This window comes from Phyllostomus hastatus, unplaced genomic scaffold (genome assembly GCF_019186645.2).
Source record: "Phyllostomus hastatus isolate PE091 unplaced genomic scaffold, TTU_PhHast_1.1 phas_scaffold_60, whole genome shotgun sequence".
Classification (NCBI taxonomy): domain Eukaryota; kingdom Metazoa; phylum Chordata; class Mammalia; order Chiroptera; family Phyllostomidae; genus Phyllostomus; species Phyllostomus hastatus.
In genome coordinates, this window is record NW_025334038.1 from 14,405,025 (window position 1) to 14,423,570 (window position 18,546).

General features: G+C 34.4%; 1 protein-coding gene and 1 non-coding gene across 2 annotated transcripts in view; both read right to left on the minus strand.

Moving 5' to 3' along the window:
- Positions 1–1,963: 1,963 nt before the first annotated feature.
- Positions 1,964–2,091, minus strand: LOC123810542. Its single transcript, XR_006784269.1, has one exon. It is a non-coding gene; the product is annotated as a small nucleolar RNA SNORA50 (small nucleolar RNA).
- Positions 2,092–7,528: 5,437 nt separating this feature from the next.
- The window catches only part of MAP3K2 (mitogen-activated protein kinase kinase kinase 2), a 75,366-nt gene continuing 64,348 nt past the window's right edge, over positions 7,529–18,546 (minus strand). Inside the window, exons 15-17 of the mRNA XM_045825865.1 lie at positions 17,290–17,419; positions 11,901–12,078; positions 7,529–11,141 (exon numbers count right to left, since the gene is read on the minus strand). Coding sequence (XP_045681821.1) covers positions 10,916–11,141; positions 11,901–12,078; positions 17,290–17,419 — 534 coding nt within the window. The 3' untranslated portion in view covers positions 7,529–10,915. The remainder of the gene's footprint in view (positions 11,142–11,900; positions 12,079–17,289; positions 17,420–18,546) is intronic.

Here is an 18,546-nt window from a genome sequence, read left to right on the forward strand (position 1 = left end):
TTTACAATCAGTGGACTTTAAAGTGGAATACCACCAATAGTGTGGGTAGGCCTTACTCAATCAGTTGAGGGCCTTAAGAGCAAAGACAGGTTTCCCAAGAAAAACAAAAATTCTGCCTCTCTGAAGAATGCTCACTAACTACAGTTTTCGTTAAAGAAAAGTGAGGTGCTGCTGTACCAAATACCTAAAAACACACAAGAGGCTTTGCAATTGGGTAATGGGGTAGGGGATGGAAGAATCCTGAGATGCAGGATAGAAAAAGCCTCAGTTGCCTTGAAGAGACAAGGAACATGGATAATAACTGTGTGTTATTGGAAACTAGAGGAAATGTTATTGGAAACTAGAGGAAAAGTGGCAGAGAACTTGGCTGAATTGTTTTCTGTTGGATGGAAAGAAGACGTTGTAAGCAATAAAATTGGTTATTTAGCTGAATAAAGTTCTAAGCAGAGGATGAAGGTTCAGCCTGGTTTCTATTTGCTACTAACACTAAGATGTGAGGAAAGAAACAAATTGAAGAAGGAATTGCTTAAAGAAAAATGAGCCAGACTTGAAGATTTGGAAAATTCTCATCCTAATCATATGGTAAATAATGAGAAAGTATGCTCTACAGAAAACACCAAGGGTGTGTAACTAGAAACTATTTGCTAAAGACTTATGGAAGCAATCAATTATCTCAGCAGAAACCCTGCCAGCTTGGAAGAGGACAGAGATGGAACTAAATGAAGGCAGGCTGGAATGCTATGGGCAAGAAAGGGACTGATAGAGCCATTTAATTCTGAATGTGTCACACAAGAGTATCTTGAGGGCATTTCAGAGGCCAGCAGGGCTGCCACTGCCACCATGGGCCAGGAAAGCAAAGGCCCAGGGTGCAGGTCCAATGATTTTAGGCCATTTCCTTGGCTGTAAGGAAGCAATGCCAGCACTCCAGGGGGCTCCTCAAGACAGCATGGAGCCAATGAGAATTTTCCTCAAGTATTAAAATAAAACAGAATCTGTTGGCCCATTAGGTTTAGACTTGCTTGGGACACAGGCTTTTTTTCCTTTTGATTTAATAAAAATGTCTATCCTCCATCTCTCCCACTTGAAAGCAGGTAACTAGTCTGGTTTGACAGGTTCACAGATGAAAAGGAACTTTGTTCCAGCATGAGTTGTACACCAAGTGTTACCCACAATTTATTTGAATGATCTGAGTTGATGATGTTTAGATGAAATACTGGACTTAGCATTGATGCTGAAATGATTAAGACTGGGGTATGGTAGGGTGGGGTGAATTAATTTTGCATGTGGGTAGGCTATGAAATCTTAGGGGCCACAGAGCAGATTATAATGGGTCTGTTTTCCCCCAAAGATGTTTTGATGTCCTAATCTCCAGTATCTCAAAATATTATTTGGAAACAGTTTTTAGAAGTTAAAATTAGGTCATCAGGGTGGGCCTTAATCCACTATGACTGTGGTATCCTTATTTAAAAAAGTAAACAGACAGAGAGGGATAGATACAAACGAGAGGCACACCCTGTGAAGACAAGAGACAGAGACTGGAGTTACGTTACCATGAGCCAAGGAAAACCTGCTGCTACCAGAAACTAGGAAGCAGCAAGGATTTCCCTACAGGTTTCAGAGGAAACATGGCCAAGCCAACACCTTGATTTTGGACTTGTAGTCTCTAGAGTTGAAACAAATTTATGATGCTATATACCACCCAGTTTGTGGTACTTTATTACAATAACCCCCATTGTTGGACATAAGAGAGCCTCAATTTGGGGCTCCTATAGCTGTAACTTAGCAAATGTGCTATCATTTCCACAGAATTAATCTCTAGGTACAGAGTTACTGAGTCAGAAAACACAACATTCTGAGGGTTTTGACTTATATTGCTAAGTTGCTCTCTACATCAAAGTATTAATTTAAATTATCTCCATTACCGTGGGAACATCCATTCCTTACATTTTGATATAGGCTTTGTTTATGCTATTTTTTAAAAAGAGCAGTTCAGTTGAAAGTTGAAGAGCCCCAGTTATAGTAAGTCCTTATAGTCTAGCACTGTTGCATGGTCCACGAAGCTACAGACAAGACATATCAAAAGCAGTGCTTAGTTCATGCTATTTTTTAAATCACTGTTAATTTCTGATTTTGGGTAATCAAAGTGTCCAAAAAAGATATGCCAGAGCATACTGGGTAGGGCATTATAGATTTATATCCTGGAAAGATTTAGTTGCAATGTTTCTAGATTAGTCTGGTCTCCTAGAAAGTGATCGACTCAGGCAAAGGAAGGAAAACTGGGAACATGATGTATACAAGAGAAGATATGGACAGACCAATCACAGTGGAAATAAATATCAGCTTTATTAACACTCAAAGTGCCATTCATTTATATTCCATAATCCATGTTACTAAGAGTAACCCTCTGAACCACAATCTTTCAAATAAAAAAAATGTAAAAAAAAAAAAGCAGTTTTCATTGTGCTAATTATTGCAGGCCTTCATGCACGATAAATCTAAACAAATATGTGTGCCAACAATATACAAATTTCCATATAAACAAAGTCATTGATCACTAACAAAATATAAACATGGTTTCTTTCACATTAGATTTTTAAATGGCTATTTACCAGCAAGAAAAACAAATACATAAAAACTATAAAACTCAGATTTATACATTTTTACAAGTACAACTTTAAATGAACAACACAAAGTCAAAATATAAATGAAACGTGGCACATATCACACTGTATCTGGCTTCTGGGAGGTTTTACTAATCATACTGACTCCTTGCAACATAATAAGCTTAATGACTGACATACAACTTCAACAGTGGACTTTATTCCTAACACAAGTAATTTTACATGGTACCATATATTAAAATCTGAGTTTTCCTTAACTACATATTGTCAGATTGGAAATTTAATTTCCATTTTTTTTTCTGCCAGTTACTTAACATACACAGTACAGTATAAAGACACTCGATGCATGTTTAAACATTTCTAAACCAATTTAGTCAATTTCAGAGAATCACAATATATCAATGTATTGTTTCATAAAGAAGGTCTGACCTTGCCCAGTAAGAAAATAACCCAAAAGTTGAAATCTTTGGGGTAGAATAAAGGAAACATTCAAAAACAGTAGGACCAGCCAAGAGAAACTGGAGATATAAAAACCTTGGCATCTTTTCAAGACAATTTAGTTTCTTACATTTTTTTCATAGCTCTCAGAATTCAAAGGCTATTTTAGTGGAAAGTGAATTTTGCTACTGCTTAACACCTCTTTTTCCTCTTAATTTGTATTTCAGAGAATTCTCAAAGGAAAATTCAACGCTCTTCCTTGCAAGAGTGTTTGATATCTAAGTAAATTTGTATCCAATTTTGGAAATACAAACATATTTTGAATGGTTAAAAACAAAATTTTAAAAATATTTTTGATCAGCCAGCTGAAAATATACTCACATAGTAAATAATCTCTCAGAAAGCTTTTTTATATATTTAATTCTAACTAAGGAATACCCTTATTATATAAAACAAGTTCATAAAAATGTAGAAATAAATGAAAATAAGAAATTACTGGAATACATAAATGTGCCTACAGACAGAAAAAGATATTTCCATATACACATTTCCCTGATACACAGTTACAAGCAAACTTTCAACTAAATGCATTTCAAAATACACATAAAATCAGAAAGCGATGCTGAACTCCTGAGTTCTTCAACAAAGATAGAACCATAGATAAGTATACTTCATAAAAGCAATAAAGTTAATTTAAGTCTGTAATAGCAGTGCAGTTACTGATGGCTACTTCTTCAAAGTTAAAACATAGAGACACAGACAGTAGTTCAATGCACACATTCATAATGCTCACACACCCATCAACAATTATTGGCCAGAGTAGTAAATCAGTGTACAAATTAAACATATCCAAAAATGTGCAAAAAAGTCAACCTTGACAGGAAAAAAAACCTTTTTACATAATTTTAAACTGTCCAACATTCAACTAAGATTAAAAATGTTTATAAAGTGAAACTAATAGGTTAAATATAAAGAATTTAATGGTTACATTAAAAAAAATGTACATTAGGCCAAAGGGTAAATTTACAAATTGATAATTATACTTTGCAACAATTAAAGTTTATTCTCAAATTTATCCAAGTTTATTCTTATTTACAATGATATTTGAATAAAAAGAACCATGTGAAATGTACGAGATGTCAGGCATTTAAAGTATTTTTGGTATTAACTTTTTTATAATATTTCTGAATGCAGGGTAGCAAATTTTAAAACAGCAATAGAAAAATGTAAACCTTTTACTTACTAAGATTGTATTTTAAAACAATCATTTGTTTCTAAAGAAGTATTCTTGTCCTTAAGACACTGTACTTTCACTTGAATAAGGTATATTGCAAGGATTTGGCCCACTTTTTTTTTGCCCATAGCCTTTTCAGCTCAAATGTTTCCACTAGTCCTCTCCTCTTATTCCAGATGGGAAAAAAAATCTTCAGAAAAGTGACAATATGTCAAATCCATTTTAGAGTCTAAGTATCTACTAGAGCTTAAGATGTTATTTTGTTACTTATCTCTCCCTTCTAAGTAATGCTAATGCTAAAATTACCAGCAGTTATATATGCTTTTAAAAGATAAATTCTAAAAATAAATAAATAAATGAACATAAAAGTGCTTTTTCAGCATAGTCATAAACCTTACTGTTCTCAACTGTCATGATGGGATTCAGATACCCTTATCTGGGGACAAATTCTGCAGGTATACTGGAATGCAGACTCTTCCTTATGTTCTAAAATGTGTATGGCACAAAGCAGACTGGTGTCTATTATTTACTTTTCTTCACAGCTTTCCTGAAATGCCCCTCAAGTCAAACATAAGATACTAGAAAGAAAGTACACCACCGATCTGAGGCATATATCAATGAATCTATGGTCATCTGATGTTAATAAGATTGGCACGTGTACAAGCTCAAGTTTCTAATGTCCATATAGTTCCATAATAGCTGAAGTAAATTCTGCATGTCTAAATGCAAGCACTGAGCACCTCTCCTTTTTCTTGAAGGATAGATTGAAATACAAATTCTATTAGTACCTACTTCATCATTTTTATCCTGTTAGCTTACAGGTGGGCAGAAGTAACAGTGTTAAATCATTTTGGCAATGTGTGCAGGGAATATAAAAACTTTGGTTTAAAATGATTCTGATAATACAGATTGTGAATACAAACAAAAAAGTAATCAGTCATAGGGAACAATAGTACTCACTGACTTAATACCTTTGCTATTATTAACAAAGATATCATATTACTGTCAATTAAAATGCAGAATTATGAAAAACATGAAGAATTATATAAAAGACTATATGCAGGCAACAGATAAAATTTATTCTTGTCTTGACTATAGCTACGACTCCTCCCTCAACTTTCTGAAACTAAATCATGTCCACTCTCACTATCACTGAAAAAAGATTCTTCAGACTCCTAACAGCTCATCACCATTTACGGCTCTGAAAGGCAAGTACCAGAAAATGGTTGACTCTGAGACTTGCAACACCTATGACAGCATCCTGTTCAGAATGCAGGCAGAAGTCAAGATAAAGCCAAAAACACTGTGAAGTAGGAACAGTGGCTTCATAGCATACCTTCCCTAGCCAACCAAAGGGAGGTTTAAGAAAATTTCCTTTTGAACATTTCATAAGCTAAGGAAGCTTCTGTTGATATTGTCTGGCAGAATATCTATTCCAAAGAGTTCATGAAGAACTATGGAAAATCAATTACTTTCTATTTATGGGTTATATACAAGCTATTATATACACATACAAATTTAATTGTAATTTTTTTGCAACCAAGAGCTTGGCAATTTACAATAAATACTTTTATTAAACAATCATTTGTACTAGTTACTTGTAGAAAATGTGCTGGCATTCCTACCCAAGGACGATTACTCTCATCCATCATCAGTAGGTCATACACTATTCCTTCTGTCTGTTCCTTCAAGAACAGAAACTAATCTAACTGAACATTCATACCTTTTCTCTTTTCCCATTCCTGCCCCAACTCCACACACACACAGACACACACACTTCACAGAAAAGTAAGCTAGAGTTTTCATCAAAATGTTAGATTAGAATTTGCTATCCCTGGATGTCTTGCACATTGCCCCAAGTCTCGGTGCCTTAACATTTGTAAACCATTTAAACAACCTCTTCAGGGCAAAAAACAACCATTCTACCTCTGCTATGAAAATCGTAACTGAAATATGATATACAAAAAATCTGGACAGTGTCAGTATGATCGAAAATCAAGCAATCAGCCTGGAAAACAATTTACTATGCATTTCTTTAGAATTAGAATAACTCTAATTACCTTAGGAGTTCACATCTAGTGGAGACTGCAGTGTGTGTGTCTAATGCTAATGCTTGTCTTCTAACATTTAAAAGAAAAGGTAGAAAAGGGTAGGAGTAAGAAGCAGGCATTAAGAAATATTTAAGGGCCAATACACAGTCAAATCAACTCTTAAAATTACTGATTTTAGAAAAAACCTTCAGTTTGGTGGGTAATGTAAATTATTGATATAAAATAAAATTAAGGCATACAGAGAAAAAGGCACTACCAAAAATTAACAATTAAATTGCTTTTCATTAACATTTAACCAATCTTAAAATTCAAATAAATATGAATAATTACATTTGTAACAAAGGTCAAACGACAGGAAACAGTAAGGTCTCAAGAAATTGTCCTGTTCTTAGCATTAACACCATGGACAGAGTTCAATTTCTATCTTCTTTTTAGATATTTTAACTATTTAGACTGAAAGAAAGTATTTGGTTTTTCTTTTCTTAGAAGCAGAAAAGAACACTATGGTATGGAATAAATGTCCTCCATCACTGAAATTGTTAGAGAAGAGGCTGGATTTTGTAAGAAGGAGTCCTGAGGGAGAGAGAGAGGTTGCCTGACCAATGAGGTTTTTCTAATTTGGGAATACTTTTAATCTATGCTGTTAATAACATTTTAATTTTTAACTGCCAATAATTACCTAAAGTTGCTTTCCCCTTACATCACAAAAAACAGTAAGATTTTAAACATCATTACTGAACTTTCAGAGTTACAGTATGCCCTATTGTTTGTCCATGTTTCTTTCTAGACTGTGACCTCCTTGAGAATAAATTAATTTAGTACCTGACAAAATAAGCCACAATTATTGAATAAGCAAATGAAGAAGATTCACCCTATTTTTAAAAATTGACATTATTATTCTTCATTGACATCGGGTGATTTTATCTCCAAGCTTTTATCTGCAGACCACAATGAAATCATTGGCTCAGAACTCTGCCATGAGCCAAGGAGTCCACATGTGGCAAACATCTTGGCTTTTGAGCCCAAGCTTGGGCATCCCTACAAACTATTCATGTGTCTTATCATAACTCTATCTCAGAAATACTACAGACCAGATCTGACATATATGAGAGAGGTAAAGTAGCAGAAAGCTACTCTAAACAAATAATTTCACTTTCTTAATGTAGTTTCTACTGATAATAAGGTAGACTCTCAAATGAAAGCCAATTTTATTTACTCTAACTTTTATTTTTTTTTGTAGTCCAGCCTGTGTGTCATCAGTCTTTAACCATTTTTCAAGTTAGAAACATATTATGTAAATGAGGAAAACTGAAAAATTTTCAAGATATTCATACCAAAAATTTCAAAGTCTATATATACTTTTAAATACATTTTAAAGAATTACCAACCGTCAAAATTTCCATTACCCATTATATTTTTCAACCCTTTTATTCAATATATTTTGTTTGTAATGTAAAAGATTTTATATTTGGCCCAAACCTAAGTAATGCCATTTTGAATCTCTCAAGGCCTAAGTAGAAAGATACTTCCTGAAAAGCACAGGTGAGACTGCTAGTGAATCTTCTCCAGCACCAAAAAGTCTGCCACAATGAAAGCAGAATGCATTTTAAAGGCACAAAGTCAGCAGTCTCATTTTCCAGCCTCAGCAAAGAAACATTACAGTATAGGAGAATCAGCTGTGCATTTAAAAAACAAAACACATTTAGAGTTATCTTAAAAAATTCAAATTTCATTTGTTGATTCATACCATCATTAGAAATAATAAGTTGGAGTGTTATATCTAACTGCCCCGATAGAGGTGTTTTGCTTCAAAATTTTCTTTTTTAAACTTACTTTTGGTCTTTCATACCTCACCCACTTCAAGCTTTTTTGTTGTAGTAGCTGTTATATATATATATATTAATTTTTATTGTGGTTTCGGTACCTTTACAACTTGTTTAAAATCAATTCACATCACATTTTATATAATAACTCTGTAAACTATTAGTCTATTTTATGTCTTTACATAAAGAACAACATTTCCCCATAGCTAATAATATTTTTCTTATTATAAAACAAAGGTCTTCTGCAGCAGTGTTAAAGTAGTAGTTTCTCTTCAGATTTATTTTCTATAGTATTTAAAAACACAAGAGAGACTGAAAAATGCAAATAATTTTGCTTTGAGTTTCACAATCTCCCAAGATTTCTCTTTAAAGAGCATTTGTCTCATATTCTGCACCACTGGTTACCCTGACAGACCAAAAATGAGCCAGAAGGAAATCACAACCATACGAGGCAAAGAAACAAAGAAAAAGCCCACTGCTCCAGATACTATGATCTTACTCAAGTAGGAGACATAGCTTCACTTATAAAAGATAAAGAAATACAATAGATCCTTGGGGGCTATGTTTACAACACAAAGATTTGACAGTTGATTTTCCAGGGGAGGGGCCACTAATGTATATTCTTCTTGGTGAACCACTTTCTTTCATTATAAAGTATGGCAGAATCTTTGTGCTTTGACTTCTCAGATTAGCTGTGGAATTTCAAATTTCCTACAGGGAACGTCAGAAAGGACCTTGTTGCAGTAAACCAAAGTCTTCAGGAACAGTAAAAGAATCCCTAAAGATCATACTTTTTAGCACAAAATAAAATACCTGAGTCCCCTATAAATCAATCTCATAAAAGGTATCACTAAATGGACCTCCAGGAAGACTACTATTTTCTAAATCTTTAAAAATAAAGTACTTAGCACTTATTTAATAGTGAAAAAACTGCAAGTCACCAAATTATTAATATCATTCATATTTTTCAGTAGCATAAGTTCCTTAGAGTAGAATTCTCTTAGTTGTCTCCTTCCATTTAATGTCCTTGGTCTTACTGGATACGTTATGCTAGAAACAGCTGGTAGTTTTTAATTTTCCTATAAAGTAGTTAATATTTGTTTTGATATGCTTTTCTTTCCCCCAAATTACAAATTGAGTTAAGGAAAGAATATATACAGATGGCTGAGTTCAATAAGCTCCATGTTTAAATTCATTTTGTTTCTAAAATGGAAGTTACTGATTTGGGTGCAATATGCAGCTGGTAAGGAATGGATTGCTACTTTCTATTCAGATCATTCACCCTTGACTTGAACTAGTGATATCTTCTGTTGTAAAACCCTCATTATGCATTACATCACTTTCTCTTTGAAATTTACTTTTTGCAAGGAACCTGCTTTGTAAATGGCTGTTACCAGTTTATAACTTGAGGCTGGTCTTTGCAACACAGTTTTTCAATTTTGGCACTTTTGAAATTTTGAGCAGGACAATTCTTTATTGGAAGGCAGGAGGTACTTGTCCTTGTATACTGTAGTTTGTTTGGCAGTATCCCTGGCCTCTGCTCACTAGATGCCACTAGCATCCTCCTAAGTTGTGACAACCAAAACTGTCTACAAGCATTGCCAAATACCAAAAGAAATTATCCCCACCCCACCCTTGAGAACCACTGTTTTAGTATTTGTTTGTTTTTTGAGGTACTTTAGTATTCTGTAATCCCAAGAACGAGGGTTTTATCTCATGACACTAGCTTTATGGATACTCCAGGTTAAACATTTAGTTCCTAAGAATGTTGATCTATGGGGAATCAGGAGCTAGAAGTAAGAAGATATAATATATATTATTTTTGTAATTTCTCCTTTCCATTAATTTCGGGACTTTCTCCCTCAGGTAAAGAACACAATTTAAAATACACTAAACAACAACTAGTTCTACTTTTCATTATTTCTGTTGATGGGCAAACATGGTCTCTTCTACTGCTCACACACTGAATTAGAGCAACCTCCTTTTGTCTTTTAATTTGGATTTGTTCACTGACTTCCCATATCTGTTTTAAAATAAAATACTATCTTTTCTTTTTTTAAATAGAAACTATCCCTCAAGGTTTATAGATTCCAGTAACATGGATCTTTTATAGTGTATTTGCTCATTATACTGGCTAGGATTAACAAATAAACATACCTCTTAGAGATTCGTATTTTCTGTCAAGATTCCTACTGAACGAAAAACTTGGTAGACAGAGGTTAGGATCTAAAGAATACAGGTATAAGAAGGAACCTATATTCTTTAAGTTGAGTACCTACTTTAAAACAGAGTTTAGGGCTTAAACCCACAAATGAGAATTAATTTTAAACACTATCATTAAAAACTACAAATCACGCATCATTTTCTTGTTTTCCATGTCTCCCCACCACCATCAATTTGTCGGTGACACAGAGAAAGACTACAATCTTTAGGTATTCCAAATGATTTGTTTGATCTAGAAAGAGTGACCATGTACTAAAGTGCTTTATGTCTCTGAACCACATCAGTACATTATAAAAATTAAATTAAAAAAAGTTTCAAGTTCTTGTAAAAGAAAAGAAGATTAAATATAAAAAATTTAGGTTACTGTTATTAAACAAATTTAACCAAGAATCAAGAGAAACACTTTCCCTCTTGTCTTTTTTTTCTCCCCCATCTCTCTTTTTTATAAAAAAGAAAAGTGCAGTCAGAGAGAAGGTGAATGGATAGAGGGGAGCCAGGCAGAGGCACAGGAGAGGTTATTGGCCACTAGTGATAATGCACAAACATGTGCCTTAAGAGTTCCTCAGCTGAAGGTCTCACTTTGGCCTCTATAAAGATCCGTTTGAGGAAATCTCGAGTATAGTCTGAGACATGAGATGGCAGCTTTGGGTTTGTTGGCTGAGTGGCGATTTTAAATATGGCAGCCATTGCTTCATATTCCGCCCAAGGAGGCTTTTCAGTTAGCATTTCTACCACAGTACAGCCCACACTCCTAAAAAGAAATTTTAAAATTATATTACACAAACAATATCATGATGAAAGAAAGCCAGTTAACTACATAATTAGACATAGGAGTGAAGTCCATATACATTTAAGTATGACTTGGTTTCATTAAAAGGTTGTAATCATATATAACATAATTTAAACATAAAAATCAAGGAAAATAAACCACAATTTAGGGATTGACTCCAATGGTTTTGGCTAACCAAAACCAATGGTTTTTGGCTAAGCAAAAATCATTACTCATTTTATAATTTTTGCTTTAAATAATTTTGTAACCTGATATCAAATATAACTTTTCTGTCTTTATCTTACAAATACAAACATTAAAACTTTTTGTTTGCCTTTAGGTGCTTAAAATGAATATTTGTTGTATTAAAAACTTTTCTGGTGGACAGCAGAAAATGGTCATTTTAAGTTTTAGCTTAACATTATTAAGTAATTAAAGATTAACTGAATTATAAGAGACTAACAATAAAGATTAATTACTTTTAAAGTTCTTCAGGGAAATGAAAGATAGTTTTCTGATGCTGAAGCTGCTTAAGACAAAATTCCTCCTGAAGAATGGAAGACAGGTTCAAGACCTCTATTTATTTAGTTGATGATTAAGTCTCAAAGAAGCATAATTAAAATATTAATCCTTGTAATCCCAATATCCCATTTCAAAAGTACAAAAGGTAACTGAAATCTGGCTCAGTAATTTCCATCCTGGTTGTAAATAAGTAAGGCAGGTATTTTCAGGCAAACCTACCAGATGTCAGCTTTTCTGCCATACCCTTCCCCACTAATGACCTCAGGGCTCATCCAGTATGGTGTGCCTGTGACTGACTTCATTCCTGTCCCTGAAAGACAGATGCTTTGAAGCCGTTTGCTGGCTCCAAAATCTCCTAGTTTGACGTTGCCTGTTGAATCTCGCAGAATATTTGCTCCTAAAAATAAGAAACATTCTCATTTCATTACTTTTATCAGCAGTTTGGAATATAATCTAAAAGAACAATGGCAGAGAATTAAACTTAGTAACTGACTCTTCAATCTGTCTTCAAAACTAGGTTGCTTTTCATCTTCCAAACATTACCTGTCACAACACCAGTCACACAAACAGTACTCATTAAGGACAAACACTGAATTTTTAGAGTCAGAAATGTGCTTTAAAACCTAAGAAGGTTCTCCCACGGAAAAAAACTGATGTGGAGGGAGAAGAGGATGAAAAAGAAGAGAAAGGGGAAAGGGCTCAGAGAAGAATGGAAAGCAACAGCAGGCTCTTGGGCACAGTTTCTCTATCATAAAGCAAGGGGCTTATGGCTGAAGTTTAGTTCTCTGAGAAGGAAACTCCTGAAGGAATCTGATAATCAAGACTTCTGTCACTTTTCCCACTCTGCTATAACTTAATGTTAATTATCGTACATTTCACCATTTTCCTAAATATTAGGTTTTGCTTTATATTAATTTTATTTCTCAGTTTCTATATATTTTAACTCTCTTCTAAGCAAGCGTGGAGCTTGTTTTAAAATTTCATCTACTTGAATAATAAATTTAATTTATTTATTACAAACTGACTTTGATTGCCTGGTTTGAGGTAGTTTGTTGACTTCTCTACCATAAAGTTTCTGTTTCTGCCCTTCTTCTACCATAATCTTTAGGAAAAGTTCACTATGCGTAGCCCACAGTTAAGGAATCAGGAATTACACTCCAGGCTGAGTAGATACATAAATTTGGAATTATTCTGCACAGATTTGTCTCCTCTTTTCCATTTATTTATTCAACCATTCATTTATATCAGTACGAGCACATTGGTATTTATTGTATACTTTGGGTTATAAACCAATGTAACCTTTTTTTTCTTTGCTCAAGTCATTCTAGGTTTGGCCATTGGGAACTCTTTCGATTGGCTCCTGAGTCCCTTTGTCATATACTGATCATTGTGTTCTTGTCTGTTTTCTCACTGGGTTGTTTTTAGCATTTTCTTACTTTGGGGCACTGTTAGATGCTTCATGCTCAACTTGTATATTCCCTGCATCAGTCCTATAGTCAGCCTTCTCTCCAAGGAGCCCTGGTTATCAGAAACCAAGAACCAGGTGCTAAGTTCACTTATTTTTTATTCTCTATTTTCCCCTTTATCATTTTTAAAATTCTATCTTTTTTTTCTGGGATTACAAGTCTAGTTTCTGTCTTATAAAAATTATTTCTAGTCTCATTTTTAAATAACGTCTAGTCTGTTTTTAAATATGCAATTCATTTTATCTAATATTCATTTTAAAATTTACTTCATTGTTTTTAGGTCTTCTACCTATATTTTACATTTAAAAAATCCTTATTTTTTTTCTTATTCTTTTTTTAATGGCCTCTAAGAAGGAGAGTTAATAGTGCAGAGACTATGTACTGCCCATTCTCACCCTGAGCTTCTGTACTTGACTTTCCATTCTCCCAGCAAATTCCCCAACCTAGTGGATGATAGATCTTCGCAGTTTCTCTGCAGGGGAAGGCATAGGCTCCATTCTCTGCATGCCATAAGTCTAAGTGATACACATATCAGTGACTGTGCAAAACAGCACCGTCTATCCTATTTAACATCTCACTGTACAACACTTAAAGAGGATACTGTCAAAGAAAGGCACTCTCTCTAAAATATCTAACCAGGGGCCATACCACCCTGAAACACCCAATCTCCTCTAAAATAATTTAACCAGGAGAAGGACAACAAACAAATCATATTTTACTGGGAAGAAATAGTCCCAGGCAGGTCACAGAAAGGGAGAACCATCACTGAGGAGTAATCATCAACGTTGAACCAATACCCACCCACACAAAGGGCTGAGGAGAAAAACATGTAATCACATTCCCAATATACTCTCCTACTTTTTCAAAACTTATTTTGGATACCTTAAGAGTAAGCTATTGCCCTGGCCAGTGTGGCTCAGCTGGTTGGAGCACCATCCCATACAATGAAAGATTGTGAGTTCAATTCCCTGTCAGGCTACATGCCTTGGTTGTGTGTTCCGTCCCTGATTGGAGCACGTATGAGTGGTGATAGATCACTGTCTCTCTTATCATTGTTTCTCTCCCTCTCTCTCTCCTTTCCCTTCCCTCTCTCTAAAATCAATAAGCATGCCCATGGGTGAAGATTTTTTTGAAAAGTAAAGTAAGCTATTACAGAGATTTTTCAAACATCTACAAAAACAGGTAAAATAGTTTATGTACCCATCACTCAGCCTCAACCACCATCTGAAAATCTTCCCCAACCACACTACCAGCCACTCCCTCTTTCCCTCACATTACTTGAAGTAAATTCAAGACATCATCTCAAAAGTTCAATACATAGATTTAAAAGATAAGGAGTCATATTACACCTAACAGGATAAACAATAATGCCTTAATAATGTTACATACAGAGTGTATTTTACAGTTCTTTAAAAATCAGAATCCAAATAAGTTCCTAACATTGAGACTCAATGATATATCTTTTAAGTCTTTTCTAAAGTTCCCTCTGTTTTTCCTTTGCAGTTTATGAAGAACCTAAGTTGTCTGCCTGTAGCTTTCCTAATATCTAGATTTTGCTGACCCCACCCCAGGGAATCATATTTAATATGTTCATATGTCTGATACATCTGTTTTTTAACAGATATATCTGTTATATATGTTATATTTGAGAGTTCTGTAACTCTCAAATTTGGTAGCTGAGTCTAGAGATTTATCAGACTCAGATTCTTTTTTTTTTTTTTTTGGTAAAACTATTTCATAGATATGATGATCTAAGGACAGGAAGAGTGTCATGCTCAGCTGTCTCTGTTTTAGTGATGTAAGCAACTGTTAATGTTTAATGTTTATACCTATTAATTCATTAGTGGTTGCGAAATGGTACTATCCCATCATTCCTTCTTCATTTGTTAGTCAAAATGCTTCTATAAAGGTAAGTTTCCTTTCATCCACTCTTTAGTCCTCAATGGTTTAATTACAAAAAGGCAAAATAAAGGAACCCTGTTATGAAATAATAGGTTGGTTCCCTAGTGACAATGATCAATTGGTTTTTTCCTGGGTTTCATTATTAACTCATAGGTTTAAACTTAAAAGTCATCAGGTATCTTTCTTTTCCCATTACGATTTAAAAATAGCTCATTATAAAAATTTGGGGAATGTAGAAAAAGTAAAAAATATGCCAAATAAAATGATTATCACTCATTCTGCCATCTGTAAATAACCACTGTTAATCACAAAAAAAATTTTCTTCTAGGTCATACTTTAATTTTACAAATGAGATCATATTGCATATCTAATTTTATATCTTAACTAATTTTATATCTAATTTTATATCTTCTCCTATCAATACATTTGCCCTATAATGACTTTAAGTTAGCTTGTTGTTTCCAACCTCCTCATTTTAATAGTATGGTTTGCCATTCTTTCTGATAAGGTCCACTTGGGCTTGTATCTCCCCTTGGTTACTTTACCTTCTCTCATCATGAGTACTAAAAAGAAACTGGCTTGAAGAGAGATCACTCCTAATAGACAAATTCACATTCAAATAATTTCCCTATGTGGTTCTTGAAGCTATCAGTTTTTGTTATTTAACAACTGCACCTATTTCTTTTAGATCATGAACCATGTCCTCAATCTCTCAGACTATAAGCTCCATTCTAGTACACATGATCTGGCTTGGCATTCTGCAGCAGATTGTACTGTATCACTAGAAACTGGTTAGAAACGTTTTCTTTAGCCTGAATACAGCCATATTCAGGATGTGAATCACCACAGGGAGGCAATAAATATCTGGTAGCTCATCAGAACCTTCAGAAAGATCGATGAAAAATGTACTTTTTATTATTTATATATGCATGTATTTACTATTCTTACCAGTTGATTAACTAGAGTCATCTCTGAATTAGGGGTCATACCCAATTTCTATAGAACCAAACTTCAGTTTTTATAGAATCAAACCTCCAGGGATTCTTTGTAGTACAGAATTTAAGCCCTCTCAAATTTTACACATCTCTACCACTCACTTTTGTCTCACTTCATGCATTTATCTTACATACCTGATCCCTGAAAGCAGATGAATTTTAAAAAATGAGCTTAACTGAGTTGAAGTTCATCAAAGTTCAATCTTAGGCTCTCTTTCTCCCTCTTCTTATTCTCTCCCTAGATAATAACACCCATTCTGATGGCTTTAATTAAAAACGATCTCAAGCCCTGGCTGGCGTAGCTCAGTGGATTGAGCGCGGGCTGCGAACCAGTGTCGCAGGTTCGATTCCCAGCCAGGGTACATGCCTGGGTTGCAGGCCACAACCCCCAGCAACCACACATTGATGTTTCTCTCTCTCTCTATCTCCCTCCCTTCCCTCTCTAAAAATAAATAAATAAAATCTTTAAAAAAAACGATCTCAACATAAGAATGTCATCATCGTAGCTATCTGAATGCTTTCTAGATACCAGACTATTTTAAGCATATTATACACATTAACTCATTTAATCCTTTCTTTTCAAAATATTTTATTTCTTTTTAGACAGAGGGGAAGGGAGAGAAGCATCGATGTGTGGTTGCCTCTTGCATGACCCCTAGTGGGGACCTGGCCAGCAACCCAGGGATGTGCCCTGATTGGGAATCGAACCAGCAACCCCTTCTGTTGGCAGGCCAGTGCTCAATCCACTGAGCCAAGGGCTCAGTGAGCCAAATGAGCCAAAAGGGCTCATTTAATCCTTTCAAGAAATCTTACAAGTTGGACATTATTATCACCCTCATTAAATATGAGAAACTCAGGCACAGAGGGGTTATGTGCCTTGTGCAAGGTCACATGGTTAATGACAAATAAAGCCTGAATTTGAACCAGGTGATCTAGTGTCAGATCCCCTTCTCTTAATCACTGTATTGTAATGCTTATGTTCTCTATATAAAAACATGGTCTCATTTTTATGATCATTTGAACTTTTTTGATTTGGTAAACCCCCACAGGGGAGCTACCCACTCTGGAGACCCGAACATCAAGACTAGTTCAAATATTGACAGAGTGCATGAGAAAAGAGAATTGTTTTCCTATGATATTTTAAAGGTGAATTTATTAATTTAAATATTGTATTTCTTAACCATATTACTCATTTCATTAACAAAACACAAAACCTGTATACTTAAAAAATACCTCACTACTTACCTTTGATATCTCTATGAACAATCATATTACTGTGCAAATAATGGACACCCTCCAGAATCTGACGGGTGTATTTCCTAGTCACATTCTCAGTAAGAGCTCCATATGCTTTTAATTGGTCCTTAATTGAACCCTGTAAAAAAACAAAGACAACTATGGTATGGTTTGAAATAAAAACTACTATATTAACATTCTTTTTAAAAAGAATCCTAGTTCATCAGTGGGAGACTTTAGTTGGAGAGCACAGGAATTCTCAGTAAGAACACATATGCCATCTCATTTACATACAACTCTTTACAGTCCCTAACTAGAACTGTAGAAGAGTATGGGTCACAGATAAAGGAGGCCTTTAAAATTGCTTCTTGATGGATACCCTTGTTTCTATGACTATATTGGTCCTAATTACCTTCTCTGCCTTGCAACTGTGTTTTTAAAAATTCTCTAATACTTTTATACTGCTTTTTTGCCCACAATGTATTTTTGTTTTTCCTACTTGTCCTTCCACATTATGTCCTACTTTATTTTTTTATTTGTTTTTTTCTTCCTCTGTTTTTAAGTGTTTTATTGATATCTTCTAATTTATTTCTAGAACGAATGGGTATAATTACAAAACCAGAATACATGAGGTTTTTAACTTTTTTCTTTATATACTCAACATTCTAATTCAAAACATGAGAAAATACATTAAAGAAGAATTTCAATCTTATAAGTGGTTTTTAAGGCAGGATGAGGTGCCACCTCTGAGAATGCTGAATCAGTCTAAAGTGAGATGTACACACTGAATTTTACAAAAGCTTCCCTACTGATTCCAAAGTACAAATTTGATGAATAATCAACCATTTTACGAAATGGAAATGAACTCCTTCCTGAGGGACAAATCTTTTATTTTAAACAGTAGAATACATTTAAATGTTCCTGCCTTTCCTTATATTTTAGTAAACTGTACTTTGTCATATAAAAGTAGATACTTGAATTTTATAGGTTTAACCATTTGCTGTTTCGACTATTAATGAGCAATTTCTGAAAGGACAGAAAGATGCCACTCTGCTGGCCTAGATTTGCAGACCTGTGTGGAATGAGCTCAGCCAACTATCAACACGTATTATCCCACATAGCTTGTTTCTTCAGGCTACTTATTATGCTTTCACTTGTAGTAATACATACAATAACCCTGCTAGGCTGTGCTTTCCAAACAATAAGTCTCCAAATACTTGTAGGCTGTGAATGAGTGATGGCCTTATGGATCCTCTAAACTGTTAG